Raw genomic sequence first — 20,109 nt, forward strand, 5'->3', positions numbered from 1 at the left:
AGGCTAAACCACAAATTAATATTCCCAGTTCTGTATTTTATTTATAAATACATTTTTAATAATATATGGTTAATAAGAATCTATTTTAAGCTTACAAACAAATAAGTTTTAGTTTTTTACTATAGTACAGAAAAAAGTAATCTAAATTTATGAATACATGTATGTTCAGTACATACTTGTAAAGGTACATGTTTACAATTTGGTGATGTTTACAGTACAGTACATCGCAGACTCTTTATTTGTGAGTGTTGTTTCTCTAAGACATTATAAAATAAGATGATTTTTTAAGGTTAAATAACAAATACAGTTATTAAAATTATTTTGCGATAGTAGAAATAAACTAATTTATGTTAAATTTACCAATATCGAGTGGCACTGACAATGACGCCAAATGGTAGATATTGGAACTACTGTGGAAAATGCCAATAATGAGCACTTAAAGACCGCTAAATAAGACGACAACACAGAAACACAGATGTTTTCGTGTTTCGTTCTCTAGGATTTATGATGATTATATTAACATTTACTGTAAATGTACATATTTTAATATGATTTTATGTGCTTTTAACACTTTTCTAGTGATATTACGACTTCAGTATTTGTGGCGGACGTATGTAAAGTCGAATAAAATGACTTAAACTCGATTTTTATTTTTCCATATACTTTTTTGACAAACGACATATAACCGAGAACGATGTAACTCGAGGTATACCTGTGGCAAGAAATTTTATTTAATATTCATTAAGTTATATAAGATATTTAAGTTTGCAAATTATTTGGGGTATTTGAATATTAAAGATTGCTAATATTCGAATTTGAGAAAAGCATTATTTGCCCATTTTCACTTTAAATGTAAATACAGATAAGTTTTTTAAAATTCAATTTTAGAAAGTAGTGAATTATTCTTGCATGTTTATTTTCTAGCATATACAGAGCCGTCGTAAAATTAAAAATAAAGATTAATAGGATAATAAGTAAGATACACAAAGTAGTTATTATGCCAAACAAGTACCGGATTCCATCTGGCTATTTATCCATGTTTAAATTTAAACATTGATAAATAGCACAATATATCTAGTAGTTGTTTGGCGTAGTACAAATTTATCGAGTTTGAGAGATGTTTGTTATTAATAGTTATTAATGTATAAAACAAATTGTGCCTATTTTACTTTTTACGTGAATTTATATTTATACTTTTTTTGTTTCCTTTTATGGTGTAAACATTTAAAAACAATTTACATAAAATAATTTTTGTTTTAGACTTCATACTGCATTAATGTTTCAATGAAAAGTGTTGGTTCATATCTATAGCAACAGCCAACTTCAGTTCCTGATTAAAGATGTAAGAATTTTTCATTTTTAGTTATACAGAGTGATCATACAGCACTGCAAATGATAGTAATTTTTAACGTTTATAATCAAAGTTATAAAAGCTACTAATTCCCAAGCACTTATTTCAAGCTTAATCCTTTTTGGCTTATCGTCAGAAATACATCCACAGAAGAAACCATACGAGATATTCTTTTAAATTCAGATTTCTTCTGTTGAATGTCGTCGTCACGAGACAATTCCAACACAGTGATGATTGTTCGTGTTTAGAAGTGATTTGAATTTAAGAGTATCACATTCTGTCCTATACAATTTCTTCTGTGTCTCAATCACTTTCAAACCCTTTGGCTCATCATCAGAGGTTCCCTACCACTTTAAGCCAAAGGTTTGAAAGTGATAGTGAATTGACACAAAAATCATTAGGATTTCTAAAGAAGCAGAAAATAAAGAATTATGATAAATGAACAAGACTCTCTTCTCCAATTATCTGATTTATTAGACTATAGCATTTCAGAATATATAGAATGTCCCAAAAGGTGCCATATTTAGGGAAAATGAATAATTTGAGTAAAATAGACCTTTATTTACGAAATATTCTCTGTGTTCTTTGTACTCGCATACAAAATTGTGTACAATGCCATTTATTTTGAAAGCAGCATTCTTGAAGGGTGTTACAAAATATTTTCATGTGTATAGCAACTTTTGGGACATCCTGTAGTTACTATTAAAGTTGTTATTATATTTAATTTCAAATATTGAGATATTTGAAATGAAAACAGGCCAATCATGTATTTTGAAACATATTTATGTATATCATTTGTCTGGCTTCATGATTACTCTAAGATTCTTCATATTTCCATATATTTTAGAAATTAGAATTTTTAATTTATATACTTTTGCATTATATTAATTAATAAAAAAAAACTGTTTGAAAATTATTAATAATTAAACTATTCTTTACTTGATATACTTTTACTTAATTTTTTTAAATGTTAACACAAAAGTCTGCGAAATAATTCTAATTAAACTAACTTACCTTGAAATATTGAATAACATTTTTAATTAACTATGAAATCTTTAATGGAATTCATAATTACCATTTGTAACAAACAGAAACCGAAATTATATGCCAAGTATTGAAACCAAACATGGCTGTATTTAGTTTTGGACTATTTTCAAGCAGTAATATAATTACAGTGTGTGAAATATGAATTAAAGATAAGTAATGTCATCATTTCATAATGAATACATTGCTTAGTGGCTTTACTATAGCTGGATAAACAAGCCAGTGACTTACAAAGTCATCATCTTCTTATCCAGCTGTATTAAAGCTGCTTTACCAGGCAACATGCCTAGTAATTTAAGAGTATAGTCTTGAACTTAGAAAATTAAAAATAAAAAAAAAGATATCCATTATCATCATCATCTTTTCCCATAATTATTATTTCCAAAATATAGTCCAATTATTTATGGCAATTGTGGGTGTTTATTTGCTATGCATCGGGTTTCGGTTGATGTTTATATTTTCACACCTCAGGAAATAAGTCTTATGGCAGAGTTGACCTTGAAATATACTCTTGAAATAGCCCAAGAGTAAATTCAAATGATTTTGTTTAAGTATTGTCATTTATGCATTCAGTTTTAGAAAGATTTTTATACTAGCAGAAAAGATTTAACTCCTTTACAGTACATAAAAAAATCCTTTCACTGCTACAAATTTACTGTATTGTAGACAGCAGTAATAACAATTGCTTGAATTGTTAGTAATTAGATAGAAAAGTATATCAGAAAGAGTTTAAGCATACTATTCTAAAACACTTTTAGATAAATTAGTGAATTGTTACAATTTATTAATATTTTAATAACATATACACACATGCAGGATGTCCGAAATGTTACTGTGCAGTGAGAAATTTGTAATAACATCAAAGTTATACATACAGCATTTCATACGAGACCTGTAAGTCATGCACCATGTGTTTCCACTTTGCAGTATATGATGATACCACTCACTCACAGACATTTCAGTTTTGGAAGACTGCTTTGCCAATCGCATCATCTCCCAAGGAATTATGCTTGCTAGGTCCCTATACCGTGCTCCCCAGATTTTGGGTCCTCTAGGGAGCATTTCCAGCATTTGCTGTAGGAGAAATTGCAATATCATACATAAAATTTCATTTTTGTTAGAAATTTACTTAAACCTTTTTCACACTACAGTAGCTTTTCAGACACACTGTATTAATGCAGCATGTTATCAGGATTAGATTACTGGTACCTACAGTATCTGACTTGTTGAGAAGTTAATAAGGAATATTTTGCCAAATGTATAAGTGTTATAGATCACAAGTATAACTCACATATCCATGATACTAAACAGTTTGCTTAAAAAAATAAACAAATTTTCTAACTCCTTGTTTGCTGAGAAAAACTTTAATCTTTCACAAACGTTTTTGACCTGTTCCACGAGTCATCCTCAAGCGTAAACTACTCGTTACCGTAATAAATCAAACATTGTGATAAACAAACATTTTCAAACATTGGAACAAAATTTAGATACAAATCTTGAAACATATCACAAAAACATAACATATATAAAAAAACAATCAATTTAACTGAATGAACAAATATTGAAAAATAAATAATCCAATCACAAAAGTGAATAAAAAGTTCACTCTTGGTTGTAAATACCTTACAAATTAAGGTTATGAGTAGGGAATTCGATCCCGGCCCTTATTTCTGATTTTGGGATTATACTTAGTCGATCCCGGGATTATTTCGGTATTGAGGATTAATAAAAATTAAGAAAATCTTACAGAAATCAGCAGTCTAATCAACAAATCAAAATTTAGACAAAAATCAACGTATTTTACAGTATACACCTAGCTAATCTAATCACTCTAACTAATCAGACTTAGAGTCAGACTAACTAGACTTAAAATCACTCAGTCTTCATGTTAAAGTTATTCTTTTTCAAGCATCAGTGAGATCTCTTTAAACTTGCATAAATTGAGAAAACCTTTATGTAACAAACTATGCAAATAAACATTGAAAATGAACAAAAATCTCTCTCAACGTCGACTAAATAGACAACTTTCACGTAACAACCTAGTAAATAGGTAGTAAAGTAAGTTTCTTAGCAAAAAAAAAGTATTTAAAAATGATATTAATCAGTCACATTTTTCTTAAATATAAAGAAAACTAATCTAATAGGAACATTCTAATTTGAATTGCGAAAATATGATCCGAGAAATAACAACGCATCCAGTGTCTCATCACCAAGTCTGCTTCTCAATTTGTTGCACATATATGCAGCTGCCGAGAAAGCACTTAGAAGCTCTAAATTTTAATACAGATGAGTTCTCGAGCATATTATTTATGTTCATTATTCAATTTAAATTGGATGCAACAACCAGAGGCTGGTGGGGAATGACTTATTAGAATTTTTAAAGGGTCGTGTTAGAACTCTACAGCCAACCAAAAGTGCTCTCGACTGCGCCAGAAAATCGATTGGCACCCGCAAAAATTCAAAAATGCAAAAATGAAGTAGGCCTATATTACCAGGTAATCCGGTGAGAACTGCTTGCCTATCGTTTTAGTTCAAAATACAAGAAGTTTTATATTGAAATGATAAGCAAGCAATTCTGTTAAGAGCACTGGCACTGAATGTTTCACTTCGTGCAGTCTATTTTGCAACTTTTATAAAATAATGTCAATCCCGGGATCGGGAAAACTTAATCCCGAAAATTTTGGGACTAAAATGTGGTCGAGATCCCGATATTCAGAATCCCGGGATCAAATCCTCTAGTTACAAGTAACTTTACTTGGACCTCTGTTAATTATTAAGATACTTATTATCTGAATAATTAACTGAAAATTTTCTCAATTTCTATTTAACTATATCAGAAATAGCTGCACTTTTTCAAACTAAAATTGCAATGAGCAATCAATATGGTTATATCTAAATTAAAAATTCTATAAGCAAAGATCGGATAGAGGTCCTAGTAGTGTAGCTGGCAATGCATCCGCACGGTAAGTGGCAGTTGCGGGTTCGATTCTTTTCTTCCAGAACCTACTAAATTAATTAATAAATATTAATTTTATTATAATTACTAAATTTAACACGAGATGGTGCCTAATGCTTACCTCTAAATTACTTAGCATCCAGAAGCATGCAAATTACTTAGCATCCATCAAGAAGAAATTTCATAAGCAATTTTTAAAGAAACATTAGTTGCATTACTGCCAATTGCTTAATTGTTATTAAATGTATTGTTTCATAACATGAAATTATTATCATTATTATTATTATTGCACTTTAATGAAGTGGAAAATAATTACTCTGTGCTTTTAAAATATGCAAATCATACTGTAATTTTATTACATCAAATTATAATTTAATCAATCTTTCCACTAGCAAGCTGACTTTTATTTATCATTTATTTTAAAAAATAATGCTATTGATTATTGTTAAACTATGCTTAATAATTTTTGTGGCTTGTAAAATTAAGTGTTATATAAAATTGAATAGTCACATAAATCGTAATTACTTAAACACTTTTGCTGACGATTGATGTGATTTTGCCGAGTTTGCGTAACGGTAGCATCCGACGACGGGGCTGTCCCGAAAAACATTTAATTTGTAAATAAAAAACAATCTATGGGGCACCTCAGAAAATTTTTAGCATCGGTACTCTTCTATTTATATTATGGAGTCGAATGTCGTAAAGAATATTCAGTAATTACGTCATTTGTTTTCATAAATTTCTACAGACTGGACATCGTTCCAACTTCAATTTGCTTGATGTAAGATGAGTTAGTTTACCTTTACATAACTGTATTGGCTGTTTTCAAATCCAACAAATTATCTTTACTATCTCTGTATCTGGCTGTTAAAGTTGTTGTTCCACTACTCTAGAGTTCTGATTTTGAGTTCTGGATAGAGTTGAATTATTATGAGATTTTGGAGTGGATGTTGGGTCGTGCCTTTTTCAGACTAATTTATGTAAATTGGAGCCTGAAAAACATTTTCCCAGATGAATTTGTAAGTCAAAATTTACTAAACTCACCAATTATGTAGGCATCCACACATGCCAAAGCACTTTTATCTTTACCTCTTTAGCTATTCAGCGAATTTCTTCAATTGATAAACTGATTCGTTATCTTTCTTTCAATTATGAAATCAAGGATATGTCAAACTGTTCATTATTGCTTATTTTATATAATGAATATCCTTCTGTTTATAATCACAGAAATATTTAATATTTTATTTTGTAGTAACATATTGTACTGTAATAATATATGATGCTTTAATAAAATTTGATAATTGAACAAATAGGTAAATTAGTTTACTTTCATCACTAGGTTTAGATGTTGGGAATATGCGGTCAATGGAGGATTTTATAAATTTATACATTAGTATTCACTTTTTCGCCTTCATTTATTTCTCTAACAAACAAAGCATCTCAAATTTAGTGAGTGTAAAACCGGATTTTGCATCAAACTATATCAATGCACCTTACTTTTATATCAAAGTCTTCTACTTTTGTGGCTGTTATATATAACAGAGGGAAAGTATGGCAATTGGTCAAAAAATAACCCCTCCCCAAGATTTTTACATTTTTAGGCTCGGGACACCTTGAAATGTCGAGAAATACAAAAAAAAATTTGGGGATTCTATACGTACAGATGTATGTGTATGTGGAGCACGATTTTGTTCACTTTGAAGCTTAATAACTCCTGTGCTTTTTGTTGAAAATTTCTGAAATTTTATAGGGAGGTTTGTTTATTAAGGGGATTGATGCTATTAAATTTTGGTGATTAAAGGTCGGGGGGGTGGGGAGATAAAGGGAGTCGTGTGTGTCTTGAGGACAGCCAGATTTTATGACGATTTTACTCGTTAGAATTTACAATTTTTTATAAAACTCATCCTACTCTCAAAATTAAGTTTTTTTTGTCATTTTATAATATTTAAAAATATAAAAAGTTTTTTAATTAAGTATGATAACAGATGATGCCACCAAATGTTGCCGGAAAAGTCTAGATTGTCTTTCATTTGTTATGCAGTTAAGCCACCATCTCACGTTAAATTTAACAATAATAGTTTAACCAACCATCTCTAGACCAAATTACTTGGTACAAATGTAAACATCTATAAACTGGGAATGTATCTGCATGGCATGCAGGAGTTGTGGGTTAGTCTTGTTTCGAGCCTGTTCTTTTCTTCCAGAATCTTCTAAATTAATTATTAAATTTACCAAGAGACAGCATCTGACACACATCTCCAGGCCAAATTACGTTTAATTAGTAATTAGTAGCATTAATATAGCCCGACGTAATCCAACAATTGTCTTATTGTTAACAAATATCGGGTTTGGTTCTATATGTAATTATTACGGAAGAGAATTGTAACGCCTAAAGTATAATAGGTTATTTGATGCTAAATTATTGATAAAGTTACGTAGTACGTTATTAATTGTATTAATTTTAATTTACTTTATTATATAGTTTTTTACAATTGATTCATTATTAACTTATTGTTTTTGAAAAAGTATATATTGAGCTGAATAAAAAAAGTATTTTATTTGCAATTTGACAAATACGACAATCAATTGATAAGGTCTCCATTTTAATAAAATTAGTTTGAGAAGAGTCTAATGTGTCCAATTTTAAATGGTAAAAATTATTTTAATCAGTTTGAACTTATACAACATGACGTTTTTCCAAGTATTGAACACAATTTCTTCTCTTGAATTGTGGGAAAAGTCTAATGTAACCAGATTTGAGCTGTGTACGGAAGGTGCAGATAAGGAATAAGATTGGTAGTAATGAACAAGCGAAGATGCTTAGTTTGCTTAATAAACCAAATTTACAGATTAATCTTCACCTTCTCTGCAGTCTGGATCTAGTACTGTTGGAGTTCTGGTTGTTCCCGAAATTAAAGGTAGCGTCGAAAGGTCAATGCTTTTCTTTATGTGCTGAAGTTTGAGTTGCTGCATGGGAATGGATTGAGGAAAAACTAGAAAGTGTTTTTGCATGTAGAATGCAAAAATGGATTGGACATTTGGTAAAATGTTACTCGATCGTATAAACCTTGTAAAGCAACACAAACCTTAATTAAACTGATGTTTTCGGTCGTATTCAATGCAAGGGCTTTGACAAGCCTTCGAGTTTTATAAATCAGTGCGTGAGGGGAACACCATTAACTATAAGGTCACTCAACGCCAAGGTCTCAAACCATTACTAGATGGAGTTTTTTGTTACCTTCTTTATTATTGGTGATTTTTAATTCCATTTAGAGCCGAAGCAATGTTTTTTGTGCCCTTGGCAATGCATTAGTTTTTACTCCACAGCGCACAAATATTTGCAAGACATGAGAGATGCCAAGAATGTCTTGCACCCTTGGCACTTGCCTCATTGCCAATGTCTCCGTTCCCATTGTGCATGAGATTATATTTTACTTCAATTTTTAATCTTATTTGGCATTTTAATGTTTTCTTGTTCAATTTCCAAGTAGAAAACCTAGGTCATTGGATATGACTAAAAACATTAGTTTAACAAAGATTTGTGCTGCTGTACAAGGTTGTATGTGATTGAGTATTTACTGAAGCAGTTATTTTATTAAATGATGATTATGATTGATTAAAATAAATGATTTTCACTATTAAGTAAACCTGGTCGTATTATTCTACCTCTTCCCAAGCTAATTTTTATAAAAATCGAGACCGTATTTATCGATCGATCCTCATATTTTTGTAATATATTGTTCTTATCAAAGGAAATTGTAAAATATTCTATTTTATAAAATAATGTTTATGATGATAAAAATACTTATTTCCAGAATATCTTTCAATTTAATGTAAATTTTAAAATGTGCGAATTAATTTTGAAAAAAAAAAAATATTAAAAAGATTCACCTGTTTGTTAGTTGGACTATATTACGAAGAATTTCTTTCAGTTCTCTTCAGTTCAACTAGCAATAAGGTGAGTATTTTAATGTTTTTATTAAATTTAGTTTTTCTATTATTTTACTTTATAATTTTAATAATATAGGAGATTCCCAACTTTCGAACAAAATATATTTTAACAAGTTAAAATTTAGTCATTTCATTTCATTTTGGTAGTCGTACACAAGTTTTTTTAAGTCGAAATTTGTTATATTGAATATATGGCACCCGATTTAATCTCCGGTTATCTACGCAAGTTTAAAACAAAGGTAGAAGTACAGGAAGCGTTTGTCGTACTGTTTTGGTAGTTTTTCTTTTTAAGTAGGTTGTTACAAAGTAGTAGAAAAATTATATTTAGTAATGGTTTATTTGCACAAATTATTCTAATCTAAAGTTCTTTCTTTTATCTAAATTGTTGCAATTTTTCTGATTTCTCCATAATGATGTAATTAAGCATAACAATGCTTAATGTGAAAAGTGTAAAACCCTCGGGGACAGATTTATTTATGCAGAGGCTCCCATAGCAACTAATTCCCTCACAAATTTTACTGTAGCATTCTCTACCTTATTTAAAACTACCATTTAAATTTATAGCTGGCTGTATTTCATTTTCTGAATCATTCTTTACATCACTCTTGTTTCTGTATTCTCTTTCTACGGAGACCCCCGGGCATGTTTTTGAGGTGCCCGTTTATAAATCTGGTCTCAAAAAGCCTCAAACTACTATTAAAAATTTAATTATCTATAATATAATATTTTAAATTCAATTAAAAATATTAATTTAATATTTTACTTTTATTTATAAAATTGTCAAGGAGTTGATCCCTATTCGTTTTTAAGCATAGTTATTTAGAATGAAGTATATTCAATTGTCTACCAGGAAAGTGAGGAAAAAAATTTGACGCACACAACATGCACCATTTAATTAGGCTTTGTTGTTTACGGCACACGATAGGAAACTGTCCGTCTGACTTGTGCAGTGTTTCTCGGTTGGGGCAAAATTACCTTCTTGTGGATAAAAATAAATTTTTGAGGGATCGGAATAATTTTTAAAGCAAAATTTCAATTGTAGATTTAAAGAAATGTTAACTTTTTGGGCAATTTTTAGATTAAAAACTAATGAGGAAGAGCCGTCAAATCATTCGAATGATTTTAGTAACTGATATTTTATTTCTTCATTATAACACAAAGTTAAATGTTCGTAATATAAACGAATACGTGGTGAGTCATCTTTTAAGTTTTACAATCAGCTTTCATAGGAGACGATTAGTGTGGGTTGGTGTCAGTTTTATATGTCTTTTATTAATAGTCTGTCATTAATGATTGTTTTGAAATGAAAGTCATCACTCGACACGGTTCATTTCATTTACGTTCTTCAGAGTCCCGAGGAACCATTCTGACTAGGAATGCATACACTCACACTCTGAATTAAAACTTTCGTCTGCTGTTTGTGAAAATTGTGAAGTATTTTCTCTGTTGCGACAATGCTGCACTTTACACTCAATTTTGTGCAGTCTATTGAAGCTTTGTCCTGTCTTATCCCCATATTCATTTGACTTAGTCTCATAGGAAGAAGGAAACTGTCTCTTCAACTGACAAGAAGGTATACCGAGCATTGATCACAACTTTCTGTCATTTATCTAAAAATATATTACAGAAAGCGTGAGATGTGCAGTTATAGCAAAAGCAGATGTATTGCTCAGAGCGGTTTCCTTTAATATACATTTATTTTAAAAAAAATTAAGTTGGGAATCTCTGATTAGTTTGTTAAAGTTTTATTTTGTATATTAAACTTTTAAAAATTTTACTTTATTGAAACTATAATAATTCTCATTTTATTTTATTTTTTAATAACAGAGTATGTCATAACGAAGAAACGTTAAGAAGAATTTGAACGTTCTGGATTTAAAAATCTTTTCAATGGCTGGAATGAATGAGAAGAGTTGGAAACTAAAGGAAATTTTTACCAATTATCACGAGTTTGTCGTAAAAAATCCCTTAATTGCTAGCGAAGTAGAATCCTTTTTAAAATGGTTTTCGTATTTTACCGCCGGACGATTTAAATATTCTTCCGTCGTATCCGAGTTAATGTTCTCTGCATCCAGTCTCTTAACGCTAATAAATGATACAATCCTCAAAAAGGCTGCAAAAATCGATATCGATTTAAATCCTGCCGTGAAGAAACTTCAATTATGTTTATCCATCATAGAGTATATTGAGGTGTTTATAGAAGTGAGTTCGGTAAATCTTGGAGGAAATACGTTGCGCTGGATCGTTATACTAGCAGTTCAAATTATTAAAAGTGTAATTAATTTGATTTTGCTCTTCTACTATAAGCGAGGTATTTCAAAATCTCCATCTTCGCTGCCATTAGATCGACGAAAGACTGCCTATCAGTTACAGAATTTAAAGTCGTTAGCGGAAACGACCGAACCAAAAACAGCATTTACCCTCCAGCGTTCTAAACGTGTAATAAGATCTTTGGATTCTACACCACCTCTTTCAATGAGAGATTGGAAACCTCCAGAAAATTCCAATGCAAAATCAAAAGCATTAAATAATCAACAATATGTACCGTCTCAATTAACAAGAAATCAGTTAATCGGAGAAGTACTTCATATTGTTCGACCGCTCGCCCATTTACTCGCCATTGCGTCTTTCGGACAGAAATCTTGGTTACCTTGGTTAACTGCTTTTGGAATGGATACGACGAGTCTCAAACTTTTCGGAAATTGGAAACAGATGAATTTCAGAGAGAGAGTTGAACTTAATCGGAGAACTCTAATGTTGCTTCTCTACATATTGAGATCGCCCGCTTACGAAAGATTTTCAAAGAAAAAAATCATTTATGTCCTGCGAGGTATAGCCGAAAACGTTCCTTTGGCGGGAATAATTATTCGGCCTTTATTAGAGTATCTTCCAGAATGGCAAAAAGTTTATTTTTATACTTGGACTCATTAAATATAATTAGATTTTTATCTTAGACACACACCAATATTTAAAAGTAATAATATCTTTAAAAATTATTCAAAGAAAGCTAAAAAGAAAAATCTATTTTAAATGACGTGTTTAATAGAATATTAAGAAAATTAAATTGTTAAAATACGCCTTAGAATTTTTAAAGATTTTAATTCACAAATTTAAGTTTTTCTGTAATTTAATGATTCAATTAAATGTTTTTAATGAAAGTATTTAAATTTACCTGTTAATTTCTCTGGAAAGCAATCAGGTTAAATGACTTTACTTAAATAAAGAAAAGATAAAAATTCTTCTTAGTTTTAAAATTAAATATTTAAAGTAATTTTTAATATTCTTTAAAAAGTTTATTTATAAATGTTAATTACAGATTTTTAATAATCAATATGTGTAGAATGTATACATTAGGATTTTAACTTGAAAAATACAGGGTCTAACAAAAAGAATGTTATCGTGTTTAAGTTACTGTAATCATGTTGTTTATTATTCGAGAAGTGTGCGGTGTACACCAATCAATAGAGTAACCATCCAAATTTTATCTACCATCTGCATTCAACATCTTACTGTCCATTACCTCTAGGAAGCGCCTTAAGCAAAAATGGTAACTCCACAACAGAGAAAACAGTCCACAAAGTTAGATTTGGTCATTATTGTGCAACAAGTATGTGGTAGATCACTTTGAAATGGTCTGCAAAACTCAGAAAATCATTAAAAATAGTGTTTGCAATGATGACTGATCTCAACTTTGTGAACTGCAGATCACAAAATGCTTTCTCTGTTGTGGAGTTGCCATTTTTGTTCAAAGCGTTCCTTAGAGGCAGTAGACAAAGACCTTTGTATGCAGATTGTAGATGAACTCAGATGTTTAATATACGTTGCATGCTTCTAGGGTAATAATTGACAAATTACAGTATTTAAAATGGTAGCATTCTTTTTTGACGACTATATGTATTATTATAACAGTACAGTGATAATATAGATCACTAGTTTGGTGTTTATTCACTTTTAATACTTCAATTTCATTGATAATTCGGTGGACACAAATGAGAATTTATTTTGCGTTTTTGATCAGTTATTGTTTCGACAGAAATTGATCTCTTAGAGTTCAAATTAACGAATGAATATCTTGCATAAAATTTTGGCATTTTATTAATTTTGTAATAATCTAATTATATACATAAAAATAATGATAATATAAACATAACTTTACTTTTAAGGGTAAGTAAGCTTTAATTAGTTCGGACACCTGGAAACCTTTATAAGCAGCAATAGAATGCCTTTATAAACTTTAGAGCATAGAATGTCGGCATGCTATGTTCTGAAGTTTATCTGTTATATTCGACTTTGTGTTATACCTAAGAATAATCTTTAAAAGTGACAGAAAATGTTCGCAATTAAATTGTTTTTGCTGCTTATAAAGGTTTCCGAGCGTTTGAATTTCCATTATTGCAGTTTCTAATGTAAATTTTAATTAGATAATTTATCGGTAATTTCATGTCTATCCATTTTTTCAATGTATATATAGTGCTAACAAGATTAAAATCATAATAATAATCTAATATTAGCGAGATTGAGGCCAAAGTTTTAAATGCGAAAACGTGTACGTCGGACGTTAGGCGCCGCTTTCCTGTAAGCCTAGAAGTTTGACAATGGTGGAAACAGTGGAATCATGCTCAAATTTCCAAACGCCATTGTGAAACTTCTAGGCTTACAGGAAAGCGGCGCCTAACGTCCGACGTACACATTTTCGCATTTAAAACTTTGGCCTCAATCTCGCTATTAATCTCCAACTCCTCGTAAACTAAGTATAGAATTACTTAACAGTTCCCAAGTACTTTTGAGCTTTAGTTTGTCTTTGGAGAGATCTTGTTAGACACTGTTAGAGTAATGGCGGATCCCTCAAGCTAGTAAAATATAAAAGTACTTGAAAACTGTTAATAAATAACTGCTCCAAATATCATTACTCTATTTTTAAATCTTGAAACAAAAAAATTTGATAAAATGCTACTGGATTGCATCTGCATTTCCTGGCTTGGTTATGTCATCTTGAGCTAAGGATATGCAGATGCAATCCAGTAAATGAGTGAAAAACAAAGTAATCTTTGATAGATTGTTATTACTTTATAGTCAATGTGCGAAAATTGTCAGCCAACAAGTCAGGACTGGACTTAGACTTGTTGTGTCCCTATGCTTTAACATTAAAATATACCAATTCTCTCCGTCAAATAATACCGTGCGTAAAAGTGTGATGTCCTAAGCTACAGACTCATAACATTAGACCCTAAGCTACAGCTTGGAAATCTGGAATTGTGCCAAGTAGTAGGAATGTTTTTGGGAAAGTCAAAAGTTCTCTTATTGTAAGGCATCTCATTTTCATGTTTTGATATTATTCATTCCTTGTAGAAAATGCACTCATTTGCATCTGCATAGCCTTAGGCTTAGCCTCACAGATTTTTCTAAATTCTTAATGTTAAGCACTCGTTGCACCTATCAATTTCCAGCCATGCAGGCATCTGCAACAAGCGCGAGGCATGGGTTGCATGCATCGTTTGTTGCCATTGCAACATGACCTTATAATAAATCGATATTCCCTTTTATTCACTTTAGTGAGAAGTGTTGTTTATGAATGAAGGTATTTTTAACTTACTGTATTTTCCGGCGTATAGACGACTTTTTTACCCAGGAAAATCTTCTCGAAAGTCGGGGGTCATCTTACACGCTGGAAAATACGGTAATTTTTTAGCTATATTTAAAATAATAATGCCATTACTAAACTAAAAACAATCGACATGTTATATTCCGAAACCTAAAAATGGTATTACAATCAATGCCGAGACTTTTGCTTATCTCACACCACGTTCGTGCTTTTTTATCTTTTGTTTTATAAAAGAAGTATTAAAATTCCACAGGCATACGTGAGACTGAATCAGCCGGCCCAGTCTCGACTCTAAAGCCGTACAGATATTTTCACTTTCTGCCACGATGACAACTATTTTCAAAATTGCCACCGTATGATGGGCACAAAGGCATTTACTGATTGGATGTGCAGTTGCATTGGCACGAGTAGAACAAACTTTTTGTTTCTAGTTGCAGTTGTTTGTTTGTGCAGCTGGAAATTACAAGGTGTGACCACAGTTTAGTGCTGTTAGTCGACAATTGATAAACAATTTGCACTTACGCTAATTCTAGATTTTAAAAAATTCAATTAAAGGGAATAATTCGTATCAAAATAAGATTAGATTACAATGCAGGAGTTTTAACATTTAAATTAAAACTCTCTTTTTGAGTTTATTTAGAAATGTTGTCTTATATTAAGTATTTGTGTAAGTGTCAAATAGGCTAAGACTATGTAGTACATGTATATGAAATAAATGATACTTAATATATTTGATTAGTTAGGTCTCAATGCCATCTTATCGTCCCTAACTTGAAATTCATTTTTAGAAATAAAAGTTAAGATTTTGTTTTGTTTTGGAGCCTTAATCACTTCTATTGAACTGCTTCTATCCTGTCATTGGTTAAGTGTGGTATGCATCTAATAGGGCGTCGGTAAATCACGATATACTAAAATTTGTTTTGATATTCACTGACTGATGTATGTTGCACTCCTTGGACGTTGGATATGATGAGCTCCTATGAAGCAAAACTGTGCTACCTCTACAATTACATTAGCGAGGTTGAGGCCGAACTTTTAAATGCGAAAATCTGTACGTCTGACGTTCGGCACCACTTTCCCCTAAGCCTAGAAGTTTGACAATGGTGTTTGGAAAGTCGGTGGAATCGTGCTCGACATTCCAAACGCCATTGTCAAACTTCTAGGCTTACGGGAAAGCGGTGCCGAACGTCAGACATACACGTTTTTGCATTTAAAACTTCGGTCTCAACCTCACTATTATTCACACCATTTTTCTAATTGTCTATATCAACCCAAAGTTATTTTGACAAGATAAGTGCAAGTGCCAATATAATGCTATTTGCTTCCACCATCTTGTTAGGTTGTTGGACATTCTGGTAAAAGCTTATTAAGCTGTTCACCAGTTGTGGCCGAGTCTGATGCATACTGGAATGTACCCATTGCTTTTCTTTGTATTGAATCCCGGAAAATTGGTGGTGGTGGTTGTAGTAGTAGTAGTACAGTTTCTCCGAGCATCAGACGGTTTGATTTTTGTGATTTTATTTTCGTAAAATATCTCTTAAAATAATTATAATTGGTTTCTGGGATCATCTGATTGTAGTATTAATATGTCTTCAGAATGTGACTAGTTTTTCTAGCTGTGTTAAGGTTGAGGTAAGACAATGTTAAAATGTATTTGTAGAGAACAAGTTTTACAATGCATTGATACTAAGCTTACAATACAATGGTAATATTATTAAGTTCCTGTTAGATGTATACTTATAAAATTAGAAATTTTTGAATATTTTATATGACATTTGCTTAAAATGGCAATGAACGGAAAGGCCTCGTGATGCTTTCACGATGATAAACTATGTTTTCTGATATTGCAAACAATAGTTAATAAATCACCGAAAGCACAGATTAAGTTACGCGGAGGATTACTTTAGACTTGATATTGTTTCTGCTATGAGCGTTAAGTGTCTAATCAAATATAATAATACTGCGTGATCGAACAACGAAGTACTCGCAGAAAGTAGCACAAGGAATTTTGCGATGCTACGGTGATCTGGTTAAGTTTGTTGCATCACCGGCACAATGTATCGTACTATCCGACTCTCGCATCTCCAAACTTCTCGAGCTACGCTCTTTGCCCATGCGATTTAATGGTAATGAGAATGCATCTGTGTTGGTAATGATTTGCAGATTTGCATTCTTGCATTAAAGTAAGACAAGTTTGATTATATTTTTATTATGGAATTATAGAAAGTATCTTCAATAAAATTCAACGTTTTTCCAATCAAACTCGTTGATGCAAACTATATTTAATTTGATATTCATTTGTATATTACATATATATTTACCTGAAACCAAAATGTAAATGTGATGAAAAGCTTACATGCAATATTTCAAATAATAGGAATAATAATTCAGGAATTTATCCAATTATTTCATCTGGTTATAGCTCTTTGCGTTATCTACCTGTTCTTGAACTGGTAAAGGGAAAGACACGCTAGACATTTTCTACTCTGACATTCGTAGCAGAAAAATGTTTGTTGCTTTTCTGTTTCCTTTTCCTAAATGATAATATATTCGACAACCGAACAAAACACGCAACTCTATCTAGTGCCATCTATAAAACGTCTTATCCTCTTTTCTGCCGTATTGTTTAAATAATGTGACGTTTGCAAATGATTGTTCTGATTGGCTTGTGTTGCGTGCAGAAATAGGAAAGTCGAGCAGTGTCAAACTCTGTTTTCGGTTGCTTTTTCTGCTCGAAAAATGTCTGGCACGTTCCAGTCTTAAAATATTTTACGTATTCGGTTTGAAAAATATAATATCTTGCTCTCATTTTATATCAAACATTGCTTCAGTTTTAATATTTTCATTCTATAAATTAAGTAATTATTTATAAGCATTTTTGGTATTATAATTCAATCCGCGTGTGCTAGTGGTTAATGATAAACCAGAGATTTGCTAAATTTATCTAAACGTTGACAAGTGTAAACATAAAAGATGATAGTTAAATAATAGTTATAAATAATTGTACATTAATTGATTGATTAAAATTGCCTTGTGATTATACATTAAAAAGTTTAAAGTGTACAAATATGTGAAAACATTATCTCGAATGTAGAATCTTATTACCTAATAAATATACAGAGTGGCCCAAGATTCGGTTAACAGTCAAAACCGGGTTGGAATTTGTTGCACATTGTTAGCGAGGCCGAAGTTTTATACACAAAAATGTGTACGTCGGACGTTCGGCATCACTTTCCCGTAAGCCTAGGAGTATGACAATGGCGTTTGGAATGTCGAGCACGATTCCTCCGACTTTCCAAACGCCATTGTCAAACTTTTAGGCTTACGTGAAAGCGGCGCCGAAAGTCCGACGTACACGTTTTCGCATTTAAAACTTTGGCCTCAACCTCGCTATTGCTTGTGATTGAGTTAATTCGCCGTAAAAGACTGAATCACATATAACATACAGTTATCCATCTTTAAAATCATCGTGAAAAAATCTCTTGATTAATTGAATTTTGGGCCATCTTTATTTGATGAAGATGTAAATGTGTATATAAGATGATAAGAGTTTATATATTTTCAGGTAGTTAGATTTTTTAAATTTGCCGAGCGTGATTTACGGCACGTTTTGCTCATTGGCCAGGCCGTTGCGGTCGAGTTTATGTTAGAATGAGAATTGTACGGATTATAAAGTTAACGGTCTTTCAAACCAACACCTGGATTGCACTCATTCTTTAAATTATCCAGCCCCATTTTGATAAAGCATTACTCCGGGCCAAGATTTGCGAAACGACTCGCAGTTTCCCGTAGAATTATATACCGCCGTATCGAGTTTTGAGTATTAATATCCATCTTTTGGCTCCTTTCATCCTATTACTAAGTTAGTTTATGAACTATATTTTGTAAATCTAATTATATACTTACAATTAAATGTAATACTATCGATACTTATATAAAGACAATCAATAATTTGTGTACAAAGAGCATTCTTTGTTTAAACATTTCCTTACAGTAGTTAGTACTATTTGTCTAGATTCGGAAACGTTGATTTTTGCAAGCTTTGGAATTTAAATATATAAATTATACTACACATATGTTAAGAATAATAGTTTTTATAAAAGCTTTAAATGAAAATTGCACACTAGTGGCGAAAAAATATGTGAAATTTATCCTTTACACTCGAAATAACGACGTGACAACGTTAGCTTTTAATTAAAAACTTTAACGAGCATTGTATTGAAACTTATAATTATTGTATGCGCTACAGTACATAAAGGGTAGAATATAAACTGTATTGACTCGAGTTACCGAAGATTTAAAATATCATACGAAATTAAAATGTACAGTATCGAATTATTATTGTAAGTGATGTTAGAGTCAATTTCTCTGTTTTGCATTAATTGTAATTGAGGTTATCAATTTATTTGTAAGAAAAATGTTATTTGTCGTCGTTAAATAATAAGTTTTTATTACTGCGTCGGATGTATTTCGAATTGTGAAAACTTTTTGATTTTTTTTTTAACTTTTCACTCTAATTATGAAAAATTGTTTGTTGGAAATGTGATTAATAAAATTATTTTTTATGATATTTGACGATTTTCTTTCTTTTGTTTAAGAAATTATCTTGATTATATAAACAATACAGTGTGTGTCATAAGTCGGGCAACGCGGATTCCTCGTTGCTGTTCTTGCACCCATGGATTCAGACATGCAACCAATTATTCCACACACCTTGCAAGGTTTCGGGGATGTCATTCTGGTCTCAAATAAGTAACAATCTTCTGTTTGTAAATGAGAATAATCCAGCTATAGGCGTCATTCCACAGACCCAAGCCATCTAATCCATTGCCAGGGAACCGTACTGAAATGGAAAAACACGCTAAATTACAGTTTGCCTATGGATTGTAACTTATGCAATACCCTGTACGTTTGTTTTAATAGTAAAGGGGGACTTATTATGTGCAATAGTAGAAAAAGTATACGCCCCAGCCGACACCAACTTCACCTTCGGAGAGACCATTCTTTGGGTAACCGTTTCCAGATAACCAGCAAGAGAGGAAGACGGATCTTTGACTCTTGTGAATCGTTACGGGCAGAAACCTTTTACTGCCGAGACTCTATCCCGACTTGCTAGAGTATTAAAAATCATAAAGAAGGATTACGTTTAAGCACTTTAGATTTGTGTAGCGAAGATTAAATCGTATTTATTAATTAAATATTTGT

At 31.4% G+C, this 20,109-nt stretch overlaps 2 protein-coding genes across 3 annotated transcripts in view; both read left to right on the forward strand.

Annotated features, from left to right (window-relative positions):
- The window catches only part of strat (RAB interacting factor STRAT), a 54,810-nt gene that overhangs the window by 23,820 nt on the left and 10,881 nt on the right, over positions 1-20,109 (forward strand). For both annotated transcript variants that reach the window (XM_067284468.1, XM_067284469.1), the window contains exon 2: positions 1,261-1,342. The gene's annotated coding sequence lies outside the window, so the exon portion shown is untranslated. The remainder of the gene's footprint in view (positions 1-1,260; positions 1,343-20,109) is intronic.
- Pex16 (peroxin 16) lies at positions 9,175-13,303 on the forward strand. The gene is made up of 2 exons (XM_067284467.1): positions 9,175-9,309; positions 11,130-13,303. Exon 2 carries the CDS (start codon positions 11,193-11,195, stop codon positions 12,231-12,233), a length of 1,041 nt encoding a protein of 346 aa, XP_067140568.1. The 5' UTR covers positions 9,175-9,309; positions 11,130-11,192; the 3' UTR covers positions 12,234-13,303.

The sequence above is a fragment of the Centruroides vittatus genome, unplaced genomic scaffold (assembly GCF_030686945.1).
Source record: "Centruroides vittatus isolate TY-2023 unplaced genomic scaffold, ASM3068694v2 scaffold_1209, whole genome shotgun sequence".
In the NCBI taxonomy this organism is placed as follows: domain Eukaryota; kingdom Metazoa; phylum Arthropoda; class Arachnida; order Scorpiones; family Buthidae; genus Centruroides; species Centruroides vittatus.